The sequence below is a fragment of the Eublepharis macularius genome, chromosome 9 (genome assembly GCF_028583425.1).
Source record: "Eublepharis macularius isolate TG4126 chromosome 9, MPM_Emac_v1.0, whole genome shotgun sequence".
NCBI classification, from domain to species: Eukaryota; Metazoa; Chordata; class Lepidosauria; order Squamata; family Eublepharidae; genus Eublepharis; species Eublepharis macularius.
In genome coordinates, this window is record NC_072798.1 from 82,874,218 (window position 1) to 82,892,741 (window position 18,524).

General features: G+C 40.3%; 1 protein-coding gene across 1 annotated transcript in view; it reads right to left on the reverse strand.

The window, feature by feature from the left end:
- Positions 1–17,845, reverse strand: part of POT1 (protection of telomeres 1) — a 94,590-nt gene extending 76,745 nt beyond the window's left edge. Inside the window, exons 1-3 of the mRNA XM_054989400.1 lie at positions 17,689–17,845; positions 13,484–13,556; positions 11,970–12,061 (exon numbers count right to left, since the gene is read on the reverse strand). Of these exons, the coding sequence (XP_054845375.1) occupies positions 11,970–12,061; positions 13,484–13,556; positions 17,689–17,811 (288 nt within the window). The 5' untranslated portion in view covers positions 17,812–17,845. The remainder of the gene's footprint in view (positions 1–11,969; positions 12,062–13,483; positions 13,557–17,688) is intronic.
- Between the last annotated feature and the right edge of the window lie 679 nt (positions 17,846–18,524).

Consider the following 18,524-nt stretch of genomic DNA (forward strand, 5'->3'; position numbering starts at 1 on the left):
AGGAGGGCATCAGCAATAGCGGGCCTTGCCAGAAGCCCATGTCCTCACAGCTGCCCCACCTCAGGATATGTTGATATACCAGCCCTGCCCCAGCCCCTCACAAACCAAGCTGAACACTGGGCAAGACATTTCAGTATCTTACCTCCAGCACAAGCATCCCAATTTCAAGCAGTACAGAAGATTATCTAGCAACAGCATTCAATTCTTTTTGCCATCAAGCATCATTGATGTCAGCAATTGTCCAGTAGGAGACAGGTCAAAAAGAAATAAAGCATTTTAAACCAAAGAAAACTGCCCAAATTCCCTGGCATCCATCACGTTGCTAGATTGGAAACTCCCAAGGAAATAAGTAAAGACAATAAAAAAATAAATAAATAACTGAGTTGATAGACTATCTTACTGACAGGCAGGAAAACTAAGCGAGATTGCTGAGAAAATGAAACTGCACACAGGGAATTGCAATGGAAGTTAAAGGCTCCTTTACCTAAGTTAATTCTGGCATTGCTTGAATTTTAAAGCACCACCTCAATTTTGATTGTGCCCTCTAAGTACCTTCAGATGGATGTGTGCTCTTATGGAGAAGCCTTTTACCCTCAAAGCCTCCTCCTTTGCTTTCAATCTTGTACCAACAGCACTCCCATTAGCGTTTACCACTTGCCTTTTTGTTCATGTGTTTATTTGATTACAACAAATAAAGGAGCCTTCTTATTAAAGCCGACAGTTTTTAGCAAAACTCTGCACTATGATTGGCCTTTTTGCTGCTTCAGCAGTCTCTGACAATCCTCTTCTAGCTGATTTAAAATCCCAAACCGTAATGTTTTCGGTGGAAACAAGACTGCTAACTTAAGTGATACAGACAGATTCAATTATTACTAAAAAGTGCAAAAACAAATGAAAACAAGACTTAATAGGCAGAGAAATTACTAGAGCATGATGATAAATTATATTTTGTACTATAAAAGGCAAGGAAATATACGTAGTTACTTCTACCACTGTTCCATCTTACTCAATCCAAAATATGATAAAATAATTGAAAATTGGGTAGATTGATTTTTTTGGAATATGAAATTCAAGAAAACACGGGCTTCGGCTATCGATGGAAAGGGTTCCAACAGTTTCTAAAACGGAACCAAACTCAGCCATAATTTCCCAACCTGAGATGTTTTGCAGAGACTACTATGTACTGTCTCTGTATAACATTGTTTCCAGTACCAAGATGAACAGTGAAATCCTAAGCAGACTTACTCCAGTCTAACCCCACTGATTTCTCTGCTTAGGATTTCACTGTAAATTCATGTTATTACTGGAGGAAAAAGTGAAATAAGCCGGAAACCAAAAGAGCTCTGCTCTAGGATATATTGTTCCTGTTTCAGCATTTTATGAGATTACTAGATGCACAAATGATTCTGGAGCTCAGCTGCTGACTAAGGGTTAGGGAATCATACAGCTGACTGGGCTCTCTTACATTCCCAATTTACTGAGCAGAAATTTCAGTCTTGTTCAGACGGAAGAGAGTTAAAAAGGACAGACAAATAAATTTAAGTTCTACTGTGTACAGTAGCTATACAACTGTTTATTCTGCTGACATATTTATTTTACAAAATTGATGTCCCACCTTTCTACCCAATAAGGATCATCAAGGCAGCTAACAAAAATATAAAACAGAAAGACAGCAATTAAAACATAAAGCAGGAAGGAAAGGTCATTGAAGGAACAGCAGGCAAAACAAGAAAGTATTCACTCACAGGCAGAAGACCGTGCGTGGTATAAGGAAACAGACGAGTATCTCTGTACAGGGATAACGCAAGAGATGTGCAACACAAAACTAACAAGCTGACATTTCCTATGTTATATTTGATAAACATATTACAGTGTGAGATTCCTGAAGGGTGCAGTCCACCGCCTGGGTCCTGGGGGCGCCCCTCCTCCTGGCTGCCTGCCAGCCATGCTACCAAGGGCCATCACCCAGGATGAGCGCTTCTCATGTTTCTTGGCCTCAGAAATGGCAGGAAAGGAGCTGGGGTTGTGCCACCCTAAAGAACTTCGTCCCATCTGAGGGGCTGCCCTTGACAAGCAGGGCATTCTTCTGCTCTTCTCCCAGGCCAGGGGGTTCACCTTCTTTATACTCCCTCCCCATAATGGAGGCCCCACTCCACTCCCCAGGTTCCTGCCTCCAAGGTGAAGCCAAACACCTGGGCCAGGGGATGCCACATGCCCCTGTCTCACTCTTTGCTGAGGACCCTCATTCGGGCCAATGCTCTGGCCAAAGTCCACCCTGTGCCAGGAGCCGCCATGACTGGCATGCTGATGGACCTGGCCCCGCCCCAAGGGTGGGCTCCTGGAAGTGCTGCCGACTGGCCGCAAGCCGCAGTTGTGTCTATCCAGCAAGAGTGGCTGCTCATGCTGTTGGGCATTCCGGCTGCATCCTCACCCCAGTCGTGGGCTTCTGGCACAGTGGTGGTATCTGGGCTCGCCGTCCAGTGCTTATGACTGTGCTGCCCCTCCTCACTGCTCCTGCCACAGCTGCCACCACCCACAACCGCCCTGCATTCCCCAGTGCCATCTGGCCCTCCTGCAAGGTACATCTTGAGCAGGGCCAGGGGATAGGATAGACGCTGGTCACAGCCCTCAGTGTCCAGGGTGGGCTCTGGGGCTAACTCCGGCCATACTGTCTTGAAGGAAATGCCTAGAGTATTGTTTCCATATTATAAAATCAAAACTTGTAACATTGTGTTCCTTTTGGTATTACATTATGAATGGCAACAATCACTTCCAAAATATATATAAATACAATTTTATGCATATGCTGTTTGTGTGTTAGTTTGTCTACAGTTACCAAACCCTCGCTCCCTTGTCTGTTACGTGTTGCAAAGTCACTTCTGACTTGCGTCATCCTAGGAATTAATGACCTCCAAAACATTAACAGCTTTGCTCAGGTCTTGCAAATTGTAAACAGTGGCTTGTTTTATTGAGCATTTTTGCTCTAACTGCACTTTAAAATGGCCAAATCACAAAAACCCAGACTTTTTTTCAGACCTAAAACTGGCCGCCCTCCATCTTATTCACTGTGAACTTCTAAAAACATATAAATACATTTTATAAGTATAACAAAGTCACAGAGGAGGATTGAACACTTTGATATGGGCTCACACTAGCCATTTAAGATCTCTGGACTACAGCTCAAGCTCCTTAGTTCTGATCTCTGTGATCTTTTAACCAAAGCATTAGGATTTGTTTTACACTTCTCTTTTTATCACAAAGGGTACGCATTGCTAATTAAGTTTCAGACACTTTAACAGATGTGGTAGACTTGCCAATTTAGAAACTCAAACACACTGGAGATCCATCTAGGCATAACATCAGCATGCAGACCACAACACTTTTTGGCCATCTCCTGCTGTGCTGGAAAAGAAAGCAGGTATGCCCAGATCTGATGTGCCCCCAAGTGGAATGAAACTCGACATAAGTTCTGAGTGATAAAGCATGTCAGGCTGTGGCAATTAGAGGTAACTGTACAAATGTTTAAACGGAGCTCTAAATCTGAAAGAGGTTCCTAAATACGTTTGTTAAGAAAACATCTAGAAGAACAGTTGAAAAGGAACTTCTGGCAAATAATATAGAGACCATTCTGGTGCTGCATGACACATTCTGTTTTTTATACTTTGTAATTCTCCTTGAGTGTCAGTGGGAATGGTGGGCTATGAATGAACTCAATAAAATAAATAAATACTAACTGAAAAGTTTTTCCAAGTCACTTTAAATAATGAGACAATGCAGAAAATCTGGTCTACCTTCAAGATGTCTGCAAAAGTTAAAAATTTAAATTCATTCTGCTAGGTATCTGTCAGGTATCTAGACTAGAATGAAATAACCATCCATTATTACCAAAGTCAGCTTTCTGTTCTGGAAGAACTCATGATGACTTTTAACAGCATGTGATACCATCCGGCCTGAAGTCCCCCAGTTAAGATCTAGATCAGCTAATATGTTAAGAGAATGGAAATCCTAATTCTCATATATGTTTGCTGCATTGTTCAAGAAACACACAAGCCAAGTTGGGCCTTGACCCATTCTGCTGGATGAGAACCATCTGCAACACATTGCTGTTATTCTCAGAACTTGCATCAACAAATCATGCTTATTTTATTAGAGCAGATCATGCTCTAATAAAATCAGCCTGGGTCTATTTTTACTTTTAACACCTACACCTTGTGAAGATTCTCGACATTCAGAAGATTTTGATTATTTGATGCAATAAAGGATCATTTCATTTATTCCATGACTCAACTTATACTTCTAGCAGAACTAACTATATAGTGCTGGGAGCAACTGTATAATTAAAATGCAATCATTAGCTTCCACAGATCAGTTCTGCTGGCAAGAGGTACCACTGTTCATGGAATCAATTCATTGGATCTAACCCACTGTTTTCCAATGTTCTTCCATTATAATACCTGCACATTCTGTCCATTGTAAAATCAAGATGAACCATCATCCATTTGAAGATTTTTTTTAAAAAAATTTAGATACTACATAGGCATTTTCACATTATACTAAGGTAAATGCCTTACTATACTTTTTTTCAATTCAATGTGCATGCCCACTAATATGCTGCAATAGAAACTAGAAAGCAGAATTTTAAAAAAATCAAATAGTGTTCCACTGGCCAGAATTCTCCTTAATTTTTCTCTCAGTGATGCACCTGACATCCCACATAGGGATGGAGCAATCCACATTATCTCTCACATTTGAAAAGAAGAGTCATTCCAATAAACAATGTTACAAAATATCATGTTGTAAGCTGAGTTGATCTGTAATAGAAGGGCAAGATTCAGGTCCAGCAGCATCTTAAAGACCAACTAGATTTACAGGGTATGAGTTTTCAAGAGTTAAAGCTCCTTTCAGCAGATTCATGTATCTGATGAAGGGACCTTTGACTCTTGAAAGCTCATATCTTGGAAATCTAGCTAGTATTTAAAGTGCTACTGTACCCAAACCTTGCTTTTCCAAAGTATCATTTTTCCAGTCACATAACATAATATCTGAGTAGAGCACCTTCCTATAATGACCATTCATTACTTGAGATGGTATAGAGTTTATCCTAGCTAACATAAATGCTCTTGTCTATCAGGGCACAGTCTACTGCTTAATGTACAGTGAGCAACTTCTAGGGTATGGGAGTCACAAAAATAGGAAAGCAAGCTCTGTCTGCTCTAACAGGAGAGCTTGGAAAGTCCAAATCATGTAGCCGGTCCAAAATTAATGTTCTAGCTTTCTCTAATCTTATCCACTCCAAATTCAAAGTTTGAATTACCAACACAGATAGCCTGGTTTCTATCAGTTGTTCCAAGAACTTAAATAAGAATCCTTTCTTAGCAATAAACGGCAACCATTATTCTCAGAAGTGAATACAGTCTTCAATGACGGTCTAAGGGCAGCCATGCAAGCTCGGGCTTCAAGAGAATGAACATCCATTTCTGATCTCATGGCAACAGATCTAAGGCTTCTAATAAATTCACACAAAAGAATTTATCAGCAGATAATCTGATGTTTCTTGACAAGCTCCTATTCAGAGTGGGGCATAATCGAGTTACTACCTTGGAATTAAATACTGTCACTGCATCAGGAAGATATTGCCTGCTCTTAGTATTAAAAAAACCAAGTAATAGCACTGGAGGTTATCAAGGCCTTTTTCTGGGCATTCCTAAAATGGGTCTTCTATTGCAGGCTCAACTAGAAGCAAATCTCCAAAAAAGCAACACTGATTGGCTTGTTCTAACATTTGCTCACTAGTTCTCCAGATATATTTCTGAGATCACGACCTAAGAATACTTTAGATTTATCATAATTAACCTTGAGGCCTTTTTTATCCAGTGTTCAACAAAAGCCTTTATCAATCAATGTAAACCTAATGGTGTCCTAGCACACAACGCTGTGTCCTCAGCATAAAGTAGAATTAGTACTGTAGATTCAGCCAAGATTGAAGCATGAGACTTTACCTTATTTTAAAAGGCCATAACATCATTTATATATAAATTAAATAACATAGGAACCAAAAGGCATCCTTGTCTAACCCTCTTTTGAAACGGGGAAAAGGAGAAGGATATGTATCTTTCAGAACTACATCTCATTTGTGCTGTTGTGAGTTCTTATAGTTGTCTAATCAACCAGAGCTGCTTAGGGCCCATGGCTAATTTATACCACAGGCGATTACATGGAGTTGAATCAAAAGCCACCTGCAAGTCCGTAAAAACAATGAACAAACCACCCTTAGGAACAGACTATATTTCTTAGCTAGGTAATAAAGAATTACACAATAGTCTATCATACATAGGGTTGCCAGGTCCAGGTTGGGAAATTCCTGGAGATTTGGGGGGCAGAGCCTGAAGAGGGTGAGGTTTGCGGAGGGGAGGGGCCTCAGTGGGGTATAACTCCATAGAGTTCACCCTTCAAAGCAGCCATTTTCTCCAGGGGAGCTGATATCTGTTGCCTGGAGATCAGTTGTAATTCCAGGAGATCTCCAGCTATCACCTGGAGGCTGGCAAGTCTAATCATAGACCTCTCGGTCATGAATCCAGCTTGCTCTGGTCCAATTATTCTATTTCCACAAACCCACTCTTTGAATCTCTAGAGTAGCCAGGATGCATATAATTTGCCTGATGTAGATAAGAGGCTAATAGGTGATGGGTCCATTCTGTTCCTCTTTCTTGTATACTGGAAAAATTATCTCTCTTTTCCAAATTTCAGACATTATGCCTATCTGATTTACAGCAGAAAACACTGACACAAGCAATTTACTCCAGAAACGTGTATCAAAGTGGAAAACCTCAGAAGAGATCATATCAGGTCCCAAGGCCTTACCCAATTTCATTTTTCTTATTAAGCTCTCAACTTCTTCATGCATAACTGCTGACCAAGGTGCAGAATTATCAGAAGCAGTCAAAAGGACCCCATTTGGAGTTGAGGCATCAACACTGTAGTGCAATACCGATCCCAAAGTTGAGGAGAAATACAAAAAGGTAATACTTCCCTGAGAGGTCATTAATTTATAAGGTTGCCATAAGTTGGAAGTGACTTAATGGCACATAACACATACATATGCAATAGTAGCAAAGTTATAATTACATTTTTTTCAGCTGCCTGTTTATAGTAAACACACACACATCTAAAGATACTGATATAGACACTGAATCTATTTTCACCTCACCCATCTTTACTCTCAAACCATATTCAGCATATTTCTTGATTTTTTCTCATGATCAACTGCTTCAGGTCAGCTACTTCTAGCTACTGGAAAAATGTCTGAAATATTTTTGTAGCAGGCAAAACTAACACAGTGCACTTTTAAATTTTTCTTTCCTGTCTGCAAGACAAGCAAAAACTATGCTAAATCAGATCCCAATCCATTTAGGTTAGAGGAAGCTTCCAGAAAACATTCTGATTCAGGATTTTCCAGAAACCCACATCATTACTCTTTCTGCAATAATTCTGGGACAAGTCATCAGTACGATGAGGTCGATATGTCACACACTCTTCCAGTCTGCAACCAAATCACCTGCATCTCATTCTGTCTCAAAAGACAGAAAAATACATAAACAATAACTTTATACTGATGGTCATGTCACAAGCTAAAAGTTACCAGATATACTATCCGTATCTCATAATGCAAGAAATATATATCCTTCTTGACCGAACTTACAAGTTTTACAGCGCAATTCTAAGCAAAGTTACTCCAGTCTAAGCCTGTTGATTTCAATGGGCTTAGACTGGAGTAACTCTGCTTAGGATTGTGCTGTTAGGGAGCTACGACTGCCCCACGTCTCCACAGCATGTATTTACTGACAGTAAAAAAAACGCAGCATTTTCCCTCTCATGTTATAGATACACAGCTGGCAGAAGGTATGTCAACCTAATGATCTATCAAACCCAGAATGTTACACTCCAACTGACAGCAGATAATGATCTCCAAGAAGAGAGGTACAACTAGCAGGAAACAGAACAAAACCAGATTCTAACAACAGTTATACATCTTGTTCCTAAATTCACACGTCTATACACTGAAAAAGTTGAATGATGAGCATGAGGCAATAAATGAGCTTTTCTATTTAAAACATGAAATTTGAAAAGAAAAGAAATCCTATTTCTTGCCTCATGTATAGTTTTCCTCTGTCCAAAATAATACAGCCTTACATAGAATATATATTTAGTACATTAGCTACCTAGCTAACATTTAGTCTTAATAGGCTGACTAGTTGCACACTGATTTGACATGACGACATATATCACACTGACAAGTGCAAACTGATCACATAGATCTTTTGGACCATGAAATCAGCGTTCAGCCAACAGAGGAAGTAAAATGTATATGTTCAATTTCAATTTATTGTATTGTTACCCGTATGAAACAAAATAATTATGGCCTTGTTCAAAACATATTTCGTTTGACAGTTTACATCAATCTAATAAGGACTCAGACATCCACGTTAAAATCAACATATAGTTAAAATTCATCCTCGGCCTCTTGCTAAATATTCATAGCAAAACAACAATGCAGTTGTGCTAAAAGAAGCACAAATATTATATAAATCATAATTTCTTCTATCACCCATGCTCTTCTGGGTGAGAACATGTTTGTCTTCTTCATTAGGCACACAGTGAAAGAGACCACTCCTCGTTTTTATTCCACCCTTCCCTCCAAGGAGCTCAGAGCAGTGTAAACAGTCCTTACGCCCATTTACCCTTACAAGAGCCCTGTGAGGTAGGTTAGGCATACAGACAGTAACTGGCCTCCTTTGGAGGCTTACGGCAATGTGAGGATTTTCAGCATTACTAGTCCAAAGTGTTAACCATTACACCAAACTCAACTACTAAAGTTAAATAGATGGCTACCACCAGTGACCTAAAAACCATTTTTGTGGACCCTGCTCCCACCACACTCTCAAGCACGGCTCTTTTGGATATATCAGACAACTGATGTGTCCTATTCATATGCCCTCCAGTTACTGTTTGTATAAATTCATGGCAATCTAGTACCATGGAGGGAAAAAGTGTATTTATAATATACTTGGAGGGGTGCATAATACCCCTTTCTATACTTCACTCTTGCCCATCCTAGATTATTACATCATACTGTAGTGGGTCGACTGGTTAATTATTAGGGGTAATTAATGATTCTTTGAAGGAGGAAGCAGTTCCAAGAACATTGAAGATACTACGAGGCCCCTCCTGAGGAAACGTTCCCTGAACTCAAATCATGTTAACTGCTGTTGACTGGTTGCTAGTATTACATTGCTGGGTAAGGTGCTTATACAATTGAAGACCAAGCAATCACAGACCATTTGGAACCAAAACAGTCTTGATGGAAACCTTGGCTGGTATGAACAGGTGGAATACAATCCAGTTTCCTCTCCTTTGACCCCACAATCACTTCTGTTATCACTGAAGATAACACTCTTTTTGAACGATAGTCTGAGAAAGAGATCTGGGACACCGCATTAGAGCATCTCCACTCCTATCTAGTGGGCTGGAAGGTGACTCTGGAGGACTACTGCTCCATTCCTTGGTATCTGCGCTACCTGATCAGAGAGGGTTTTGTCTGGTCTTCCATGACACTTAATATCACCATGAAAACGCCGGGAACATCAAGCTGAAGATTTGGACGACAGTGTTTTCAATACACTAATGATGCACAACCCCGTTTTCCCCTTTCATCAGATCAGAGGAGGTAGAAGCCTGAGAGGCTGTAATGGGCTGGATGAAAGCCAACAAACTGAAGACTCGGGTACTACTGATTGATAGTGCAGACATTCAGAAATTGAGGAGTCAGCCTTTTATGACTCCCTCTGAAGAAGCAGACTTGCAGCCAGAGGGTACTATTAGATCCCTGTCTACAGATGGATGCTCGGATACTGCCTGGCAACAGAGTTCTTGAATATTCTAACATTAAGCAAATACATTTTTATTTTCCTATGCATCTAATGAAGGATAGTTTCTAGAAGCAGTGGACTACGACGAACTTGCAGGGGATGAACCCCGCCCCCAGCTGGCCCCTGCTTCCTCCTCCTTTCTCCCCCTCCTGACACCTCTTCTCTGCTACCCCTATCTGCTCACTACCTACTTCCCCCTCTGTCCTTCCCTACTCGCCTTTTATATAAGCTACTATGCTATCTTATGGTGCTTTTACTGTACTTATTACTCAACTAATCTGCTTTGCTTTTCTATTCTTAATTATTACCGAGAAATTACTGTTGATTTTATGATTCTGGTTTAATTTTTAGGCCTTGTATTATTCTTTTATTATATTTGTTGATGGTCATCTTCAGAATGCTGGACTTACGAAAAAAGAAAATGTAAAATAAATAAGAGGTTTCTGCTTGCCTCATACACATAGTAAAATAAACAGCAGGATCTGAGTCCAGTGGCACCTCAGAGACAAGATTTTCAGGATATGATACCTGGCTATCTGAAGAAGGGAACTCTGACTCGCAAAAGTTTATACCCTGAAAATCTTGTTGATCTCTAAGGTACCACTGGACTCAAATTGTGCTGTTAATTTGCTTTTCTTTATAATTTACAATTAATGTATTGCTACTGTTGAAAAAAGCCTTGGTAGTCATTCTATAGTAATACCTTGTGAAGGGAAAGAATCACTGTAACACAGCTTTAAACGAAAGAGGGGAGAAGCGCTCATACATTGTGCTGCATAGAGAAACAGGACTTAACATCCTACCCCAGGACCAAACAACATGGGACACTGGGGGTTCTGTGATCAAGTCTGATCTGCAAAGAGCATCTGATGAAGGCAAGGTGCTGTGGAACTAGGGAAAAGAGGGGCTTAACTTAACAGCTTGAGTATTAACAGGAGCTAGGCGGAGCATGCGCATTACTCCCATTCTGCACTCATTCCACTGTATAACCATCAGTCACCATGTTCGACTCAAGGTGTTAGCTATCACATACAAAGCTCTTCATGGCCTTGGTCCCTCACTTCTACAGGACCACCTCTCTCCCTATGTTCCGCCATGGCAGCTTTGTTCATCTGAACAGGGCCTTCTGCAGGTACCGCCCTGCAAATGGGCAAAATCATCAACTGCCATACACACACATTTTCTGTGTTGTCCCCACACCTTATGGAATGTCCTGCCTGTACAGGTCAGGAAAGCTCCTCCTATTTTCCTGGCTTTCTGCAAACTATGCAGAATTGAAATATCTGGGAGGGCTCTTTTTATACAGGTAACAGGGCTGTGCTGCAAGGAAATAGTTACAGAGATACTTTGGTTAAAGGGATAGTGACTGCAAGATATACTACTGTGTACTGACTACTGCTATAAGTTTGCTCCTCCTGGATAGTTCCATGTTATTTAATATGTCACATCAAATTGCTTAAGTTTTGTTTCAGCTCTGTATCAGAATTCTGCTTGTTTTTAAATTTCTGCAACTCGTTCTCTATTGTATTGTTTACTAAATGTCTTCAGCTTTTTCACATATGGACTTACCCTGTGTAACTCTGCCTTGAGCCTCAGTGAGAAAGGCAGATTATAAATAATGTAAATGAATAAATAAATAAACTTTTCTCCATGCTGTTCTCTGGATCAAAAATGCTTCTTATTTTCAGGCTGTTTTAACCACAGAAGGAGAAAAGCAGTCACAATATAGGTAGATCTCCTTCTCTTACTGGTACTTAATGTAGCCTGGGGAAGAGGGATTGTAAACAAATTTTGACATGGTTTTACCCTGGGAAAAGTGGGAACCTCCCACTTCCAAGAATTAAAGCCCAATTCTGTATCATTCCATCTCTAACAGCTACTCTAACTTACATTCTGGGGAATTCAACCCTATCACATATAATTCAGTGTCCCCTCCCCCCATCAAAAAGCAACAAAATACATTGGTTGATTAGACTGGTAGAACAGATTTCCTTGGCATCATAAAACCCCAGCAAGAACAGGGTAATAATAAAAAATAATTACCCCTTGATGAACCACTTTTTCAGAGTCCTCTGCCAACTTCCCAAACAGTAACATATTGATAGTGTCAGTCCTAGAACTTGAGTTTTCAGATTCTAGAAAAACAAACAAAATCAACTCAGTGTTCCTGTAACAGTTATCTAAGTGCAAGGCAATATTAATTCTAACTCATGGATTTGGGAGTAAGTTCCCGTAAGAAACCTCTTCACATCAGCAAAGAGTGAAACCAACAAACTCTTCATGGGAGGTATATGGATCAAACCACAACACATGCTCCACTTCTTGAGTAGATATAGCAATAATAAGGGGTGCGCACTGAGAAAGTTTCCATTTCAGTTCCAGGGGTTCTGGAATAACCCCGTTTCATTACTGGTTTGTTCCGCCTGGGGCGGTGCCAGCTCGGAACTATTCCATTTGTTTTTTTTCATTTTTACAAGTGTTGGCCCCTTGCAAGATCATTGGCCGTGCATGCACAAACATACACTGTTCAAAAGGGTGTGTGTGGAAAAACAAGGCTCTGGGACAGCTATTTTTGCATGCAAAAGCACTAAAATCGCACAGAACACCATCCTCCCTCTAAACCATCAACCCACTGAATACGAGAGCACTCAACAATGGGGTTCTGTGTCTTTGGAGCCCAAGGAATGTTTGGGCAAGGTGCACATGTGTGCGCACAGTTCTTTTCAAGAGGGGAGGGGAAATAAGGCTCTATCGTGCCATCTGCTGCTTCCCTCCCCAGTGCACAGTAAACATTTTGCAATTTGATCCCTACAATCCTCAGTGCCAATGGTATACCAGTACCCAGGAAGTGCTGAAGAAAAAAATGCACATATGCAAGGTACACAGAATCCCCTTCCCACCAATGGAATTAAGGGCTCAGTTTAGGGATCCACTCCTGTGCAGACAGATTTCTTGCGGTTAAGGGCAAAAAAGATGATGCTGGATGGCCCACTCACTACCTGGCTTGCCTACGCAACTTCTGCACAGTACGTACCGAAATGAAACAAACTTTTCGGGGCAGGGGGGACTTGGTACAGCCCCATTTCCTGGATTTGGTTCAGCATTCTGGAAACTGCTTTAATGAGCTGTATGTAATTTTGGCTCGTTTTCCCCATTATGCACACCCTCAGTAATAACTACAGCTACAGGCAGAGATATTGTGCTGTAAGGCATAAAGGAAGCTTGAAGCAGACAAATGTAGTCTGCTTTTCCAATTCTTTGTCTTGCAGGAGAAAACAATGCATGTACCTGATTTTATTTTGAACATGTTAAATTTGACTGTACAATTATCCGGGTTCAAATTTTCATGTAGTATCTTCAAATATAACTTTTCTGGCATTTCTAGAACAGTGCCATTTCTAGTGCCATAATATTCTTCTATCTTTGCACCAGTTCTTTATTTCCTGTCTTTTACCCATTAATTCTATGCAAAAGGTCTTGCTTCCTCACCTCCATCTTTATGCCTTGAATGAATGACAAGTATAATGAGCAAAACTGAGAACGATATACTTAAATACCTTGAAGTACAATTTTGAAGAATGCTTTTCCATTTTCAAGTCTAGTTAATGGATAGGAAATAACAACCGCTCCCTGAAATGAAAAAAATAAATAAATCTAATTAATGAGTCAGAAACCACTATAATAGAAATCGCCATGAACACAGCTTGACATATTTTCCAGAACATCCATCTGCACTGCGTTGCAATGTACCTGCAACACCAGCATGACATTACTGTTTCGGACAATCTGGTGGCTGAGCAATAATTAAAGGTTTTTCTAAACATACATGTTTGTGATAAAAGCCTAAAATTGCACACTGTCTCTGTTTCTGAAGATAATCTAACATTAAGCCAATTTTGCTCAAGTCTGAGGGAAGCAAAAGTAGAAACAAGTGGCTCATCTATTTTCAGCTTATAACTGTGAAAAGGGAGGAATGTAAGTCAAAAAGAAAACATGTATGTGGTCCTACCAGGTTGTTTGTACACTTGTACATGAAAAATAATATACATGTATGCACTTCAAAAAGGATATGCAGCTAAGTGCATACATGCATGTCTGTATAAGGGAAAAAAACACGCACATTCTCACACATACATATACTTTTACCTTTGAGTCAAATTTCATATATAAAAAAGTAATTCATTTTTTTTTTGATCTAGTACTTAGAATATTCTTTTACCTTTCTCACATTGAGATGAACTGCTTAAATACACAGGAAAATATAAACGTTATGCATGGCAAGAGACCAGTTGGGTGTAGTAATAGCATTGTGTATCAAACAGCCTCAAGTTACAATTCTTCCAGCATTTCTACTGGTACTCCAACGACCCATTTCCCAGTTTTTAATTTAGCCGGTACAGTAACCACCCTTGGACAACAGTGAACATGCAGTGCAATCACTATGAGGATCATAAGATATTGCAAATCTGCTTCCAGATGAAATGGCAGATGTGGATTCTCCAGAGCAGTGCCTGGCACATTAGCAGATGCCCTAAACGTTTCTGTCAAATTAACAAGAGAGAGTATCCTTGTTAGCTATGTTTTTCTGCCAGTTTTTACAGTCAACTGTTATTCTTTTCCTTCCAGGCAGCAGGTTTCAGCTGCGTTAAGTTCTTTCCACACTACACGCAAGTTTCCTCTAAGGAAATCACCTATCACAATCAAATAGAAGATTGAACATGTATTTTACATTGACAAAATAAGACATTAAATGCTCTATTTTTAAATACAGATTATTATAGCAGTAACTTGTACTAGCTTCAACAGCTTTTCTTCCCCCTCTGCCTCCATATTTATTTCATGAGCAGGAATCAGTAGCTGATTAGATTCCTGTATCAAAATGGCTTCAGTAACAGTGAAAGTACCGAGAGCAGTGTAAATCTTTAAAGGAAAGATTGGACCGTGGAAGGGGGGAGGGATATAAACTTCTTTACACTTCCTCTCACTTTCTACAAATATTTTGTCTACTTCGGGGACTATAATTATGCGCCTGGAAGACAGTTATTATTAGACTAACAGAGAAAAGAAAACATGCACATGCTTGTTTCAGCTGCACGCACTGGAAATTGAGAAAATAAAGCCACACAACCTTGGTGAATTTATTCGTCTAGTCATGGGTTACTTTTGCAAACTTCATCCACTAGCCTATCCCAACAAGGGGGGGGGGGAGGTGAATCAAAGACATCTGATTTTGCCAAATCTTTTCTGTATTTAAGATACGCCACCTAAACAATTCACAGATAGAAGCAAGTTCAGAATTGCTTCTCTAGCATATGTGATTCTTGCCCCAAACATGGCTGTCTTCATTATGCCATTTCAAAGCCTGCATGGGGTAGTGGACAGAGAGTCCTCCCTTCTGCTATGGAAGTTACCTGGGAGATCTAGGGTCAGTTATATTCTCTCAGCCTAACCTACTTCACAGGGTTGTTGCTGTGAAAAAATGGAAGAGGGGAGAATGATCTAATAGCTTTGGGTCCCCATTGGAGAGAAATGCAATTGTAATCTACCAAAAACCCTTCAAACCTGGCCAATAAAGTGAGATCTATTACAGCCAGCTTTTAAAAAATGGGCCCAATTAAGTGTTTTTGGTAAGGTTGGATAAAACATCTCTCTCTCTCTCTCTCTCTCTCTCTCACACACACACACACACACACACACACTTTCCCTTTGTTGTTGTTAGTGCACTAATCATCAAGAACACTTACTGAAGCTTAGATGTCCACTCTAATCCAAGATTCATTTCGACATCATATTTGGTTTTATGGTACGCATGCATATTTGAATCATAAGCTCTCCCTACACAGCATGTCTTCACAGAAAAAAAACCCCAATGTAATTCTTAGCTTATATCCTCAAGTGCTGATGATTAAAAAGTTTTAAAATTAAGTTCGTTGACATCAAATAAAAGCAAACATGATGAGAAGATTGGTCTCTTACGTTGAAAGTTTGCACACTGGGGCTAATGTACCACTGGCACTATGTTCATACCTCAAGCAGAGTACACACTTCTTCCTAATCACACATCTGAACCATATGTTTCCACTGTTGTAGCAGATAACAAAAAACTACTGGTAGAAAGGAAATCAATTTTATGTTGAAGAAATAAGAAGAAAAATCTCATTGTGATGTGATGCTTCCTCTTTAAAAATAATAATTTGTTCATAAATCTGGGAAGAGTACTGATTTTTTAAAAAATTCTATGAAGTCATCAGACTGGAAATTTTTATCACAATACTGTTTAAGTTTATAGCTTAAATGAAAGCCTCAACATCCATTAAAAATCTTTCAAATCTTCTGTAGGAGTAAATAATAAAAATAGATGTTAAAAAAATCCTTCAGATATAGTACTAGAGAAGTAAAAGAAGACTGATAAAACTGACTTTACAGTATATTTTTTATTAAGGCTGAACTCTGTCAGATTTGCTTCCAAGTAAGCATATTTAGATTCAAGTGGCAAGTGTGGGAGTATCATCTCTCCATAGAGAAAACCATGACTTTATTTGCAAATAACTTAATCTTATTTAAATTGTAATGACAATCAAGATAATGTGGTTAAAGTCCTCCAAAGCAGCAGCCTCTTTTTAAGGAAAAGGTTTTCTAAGATGTTTAAGTATTTTTCCTCAAATGGAACCACTACTAAAAACAAAGGCAACTGATATGTGTTAGCACTCTCACATTCCTTGGACAACAGATAAAGATGCTACAGTGTAACAGGTTAGAATATCAGACTAGAATCTGTAAAACTTGCATTTAAACCCTCATTCTACCACAGAGTTCACTGTGTGACCTTGGGTCATCATTCTCGCAATTGAGCCTACCTTATAGGGGTTGGTTGTGAGGATGTGATGGAGGATTATAGAACCACCATAGGCCCCTTGGAGGAAGGATGGGATAAACTTATACATAAATGGTAAAAATTACCATGCCTCAGCCCTTCTTGGTGTAGTGGCCTAAGCTTTCCAAAACCAAAAGCCACCTTTTCTTAAGACCAGCTAAAACACAATGTAACATCAAAGCCTTCGACAATATAACATCAACACGTTAAGCATTTGTGTTCTCATGATTTGTTTTAATATTTATATATTATTTTACTGATACAAAATGTCATTTATAGTCCACCTTTCTCACTGAGACTCAAGGTGGATTACACAGTGTGAGATTACTAGTCAATATCAAGGGCATTTCCATAAACAATGCCATAAGGTAAATAAATGCAAGTTTACAAAGAAACAGCATTAGCAAGAATCCAATATAGAGTTGAAGAAATGCTGAAAGAGAGCACAAGCAGTTCTAGGGCTGACAATATGAAGCACAGGTAGCTCATATTTAAAACAACAAATAATACATACGGCAACATAAGGGGTTGCACGCTTTTGGGGATTTTGTGACTGTTTGGGGATTTTGTCCTCTAATCAAATACGGCGATTTGCTTTATTGTTGTCGTTTGCAAGCTTTCCAGTTACACAAAACTGCCTCAAGCAAACATAAGAGACTTGCTAGTCAACTTGCGACTAAAAGAAACCTCAATTTTCCTTTCAGTTTGCAGAAGGGCTCCGTGTACCACGAAATGCCAGTCCTATTACTAAGGCACCCCAACTCTGCTGCAACGGGACCGCCGCTCACTTTGACCGTTTTGTGGTTCCGACCGTCATGTCTGCCCTTTTTAAAAACTCACGGGAATGAGCGCCTTTTAAAGGGGAAAGGACGACGGAAGTAAGTTTACCTGAAAATATTTGTTGGCACAGTTACACCCCAGCCGCAAATGCTTCAAATCGACTTTCTGGAGACGATTTGGCAGCGAAGTTTTGAACCCCTGCAGGGTCCCTTTCAGCACCTCAACAGGCATAACGCCTCTTCCACGGGACGAACTTGCCTAACCGAAGCGACAAACCGTTGACTTTACGGGCGTCTCAAGCGCGCAGGCGCCATTCACTCAGCCTTTCCGTTCTCTCTCCCTAACTCTATGGTTCGCGGCGGCTCCACAACCCGGAAGATGCCGAACCAGGCGCATGCGCGGGGCGTTTAATGCGTCTGTTCGTAGTGTGAGGCGCTGTAAAGATTTGGCGGGAAAATATGAACTGCTTGAAAATGGCGTCCCCGCCGCCAGCTCCCCGCTGTCTTTGCCATCGAACAAGCGGCTCATGTCACCTTAGTTGATCCCAGTAACTGGCGAGAAGTTGCACGAAATAACAAAAGTCCTGCACTCTGGTCCTATGCCCTCATACAAAACCCGTTTTCTTCAGCCGGGCTTAAGGGGGCAATCCTAAACGGGTCTACTCAGAAGTTACTCCCATTATATTCAACAGGGCTTATTCTAAGGAAAATATCCTTAGGACTGCAGCCTGAGAGTGCATGGAAGCATTTCTTTACTATGCACCAAGTCGAGGTTGAGAAATTCCTGGAGATTTTGGGGGTGGAGCCTGGAGACAGCTGGGTTTGAGGAGGGGAAGGGCCTCAGAATGGAATAATGCCATAGAGTCCACCCTCCAAAGCAGCCAGGGGAACTGATCTCTGTCACCTGGAGATCAGTTGTAATTCCGGGAGATCTCCAACCACTGC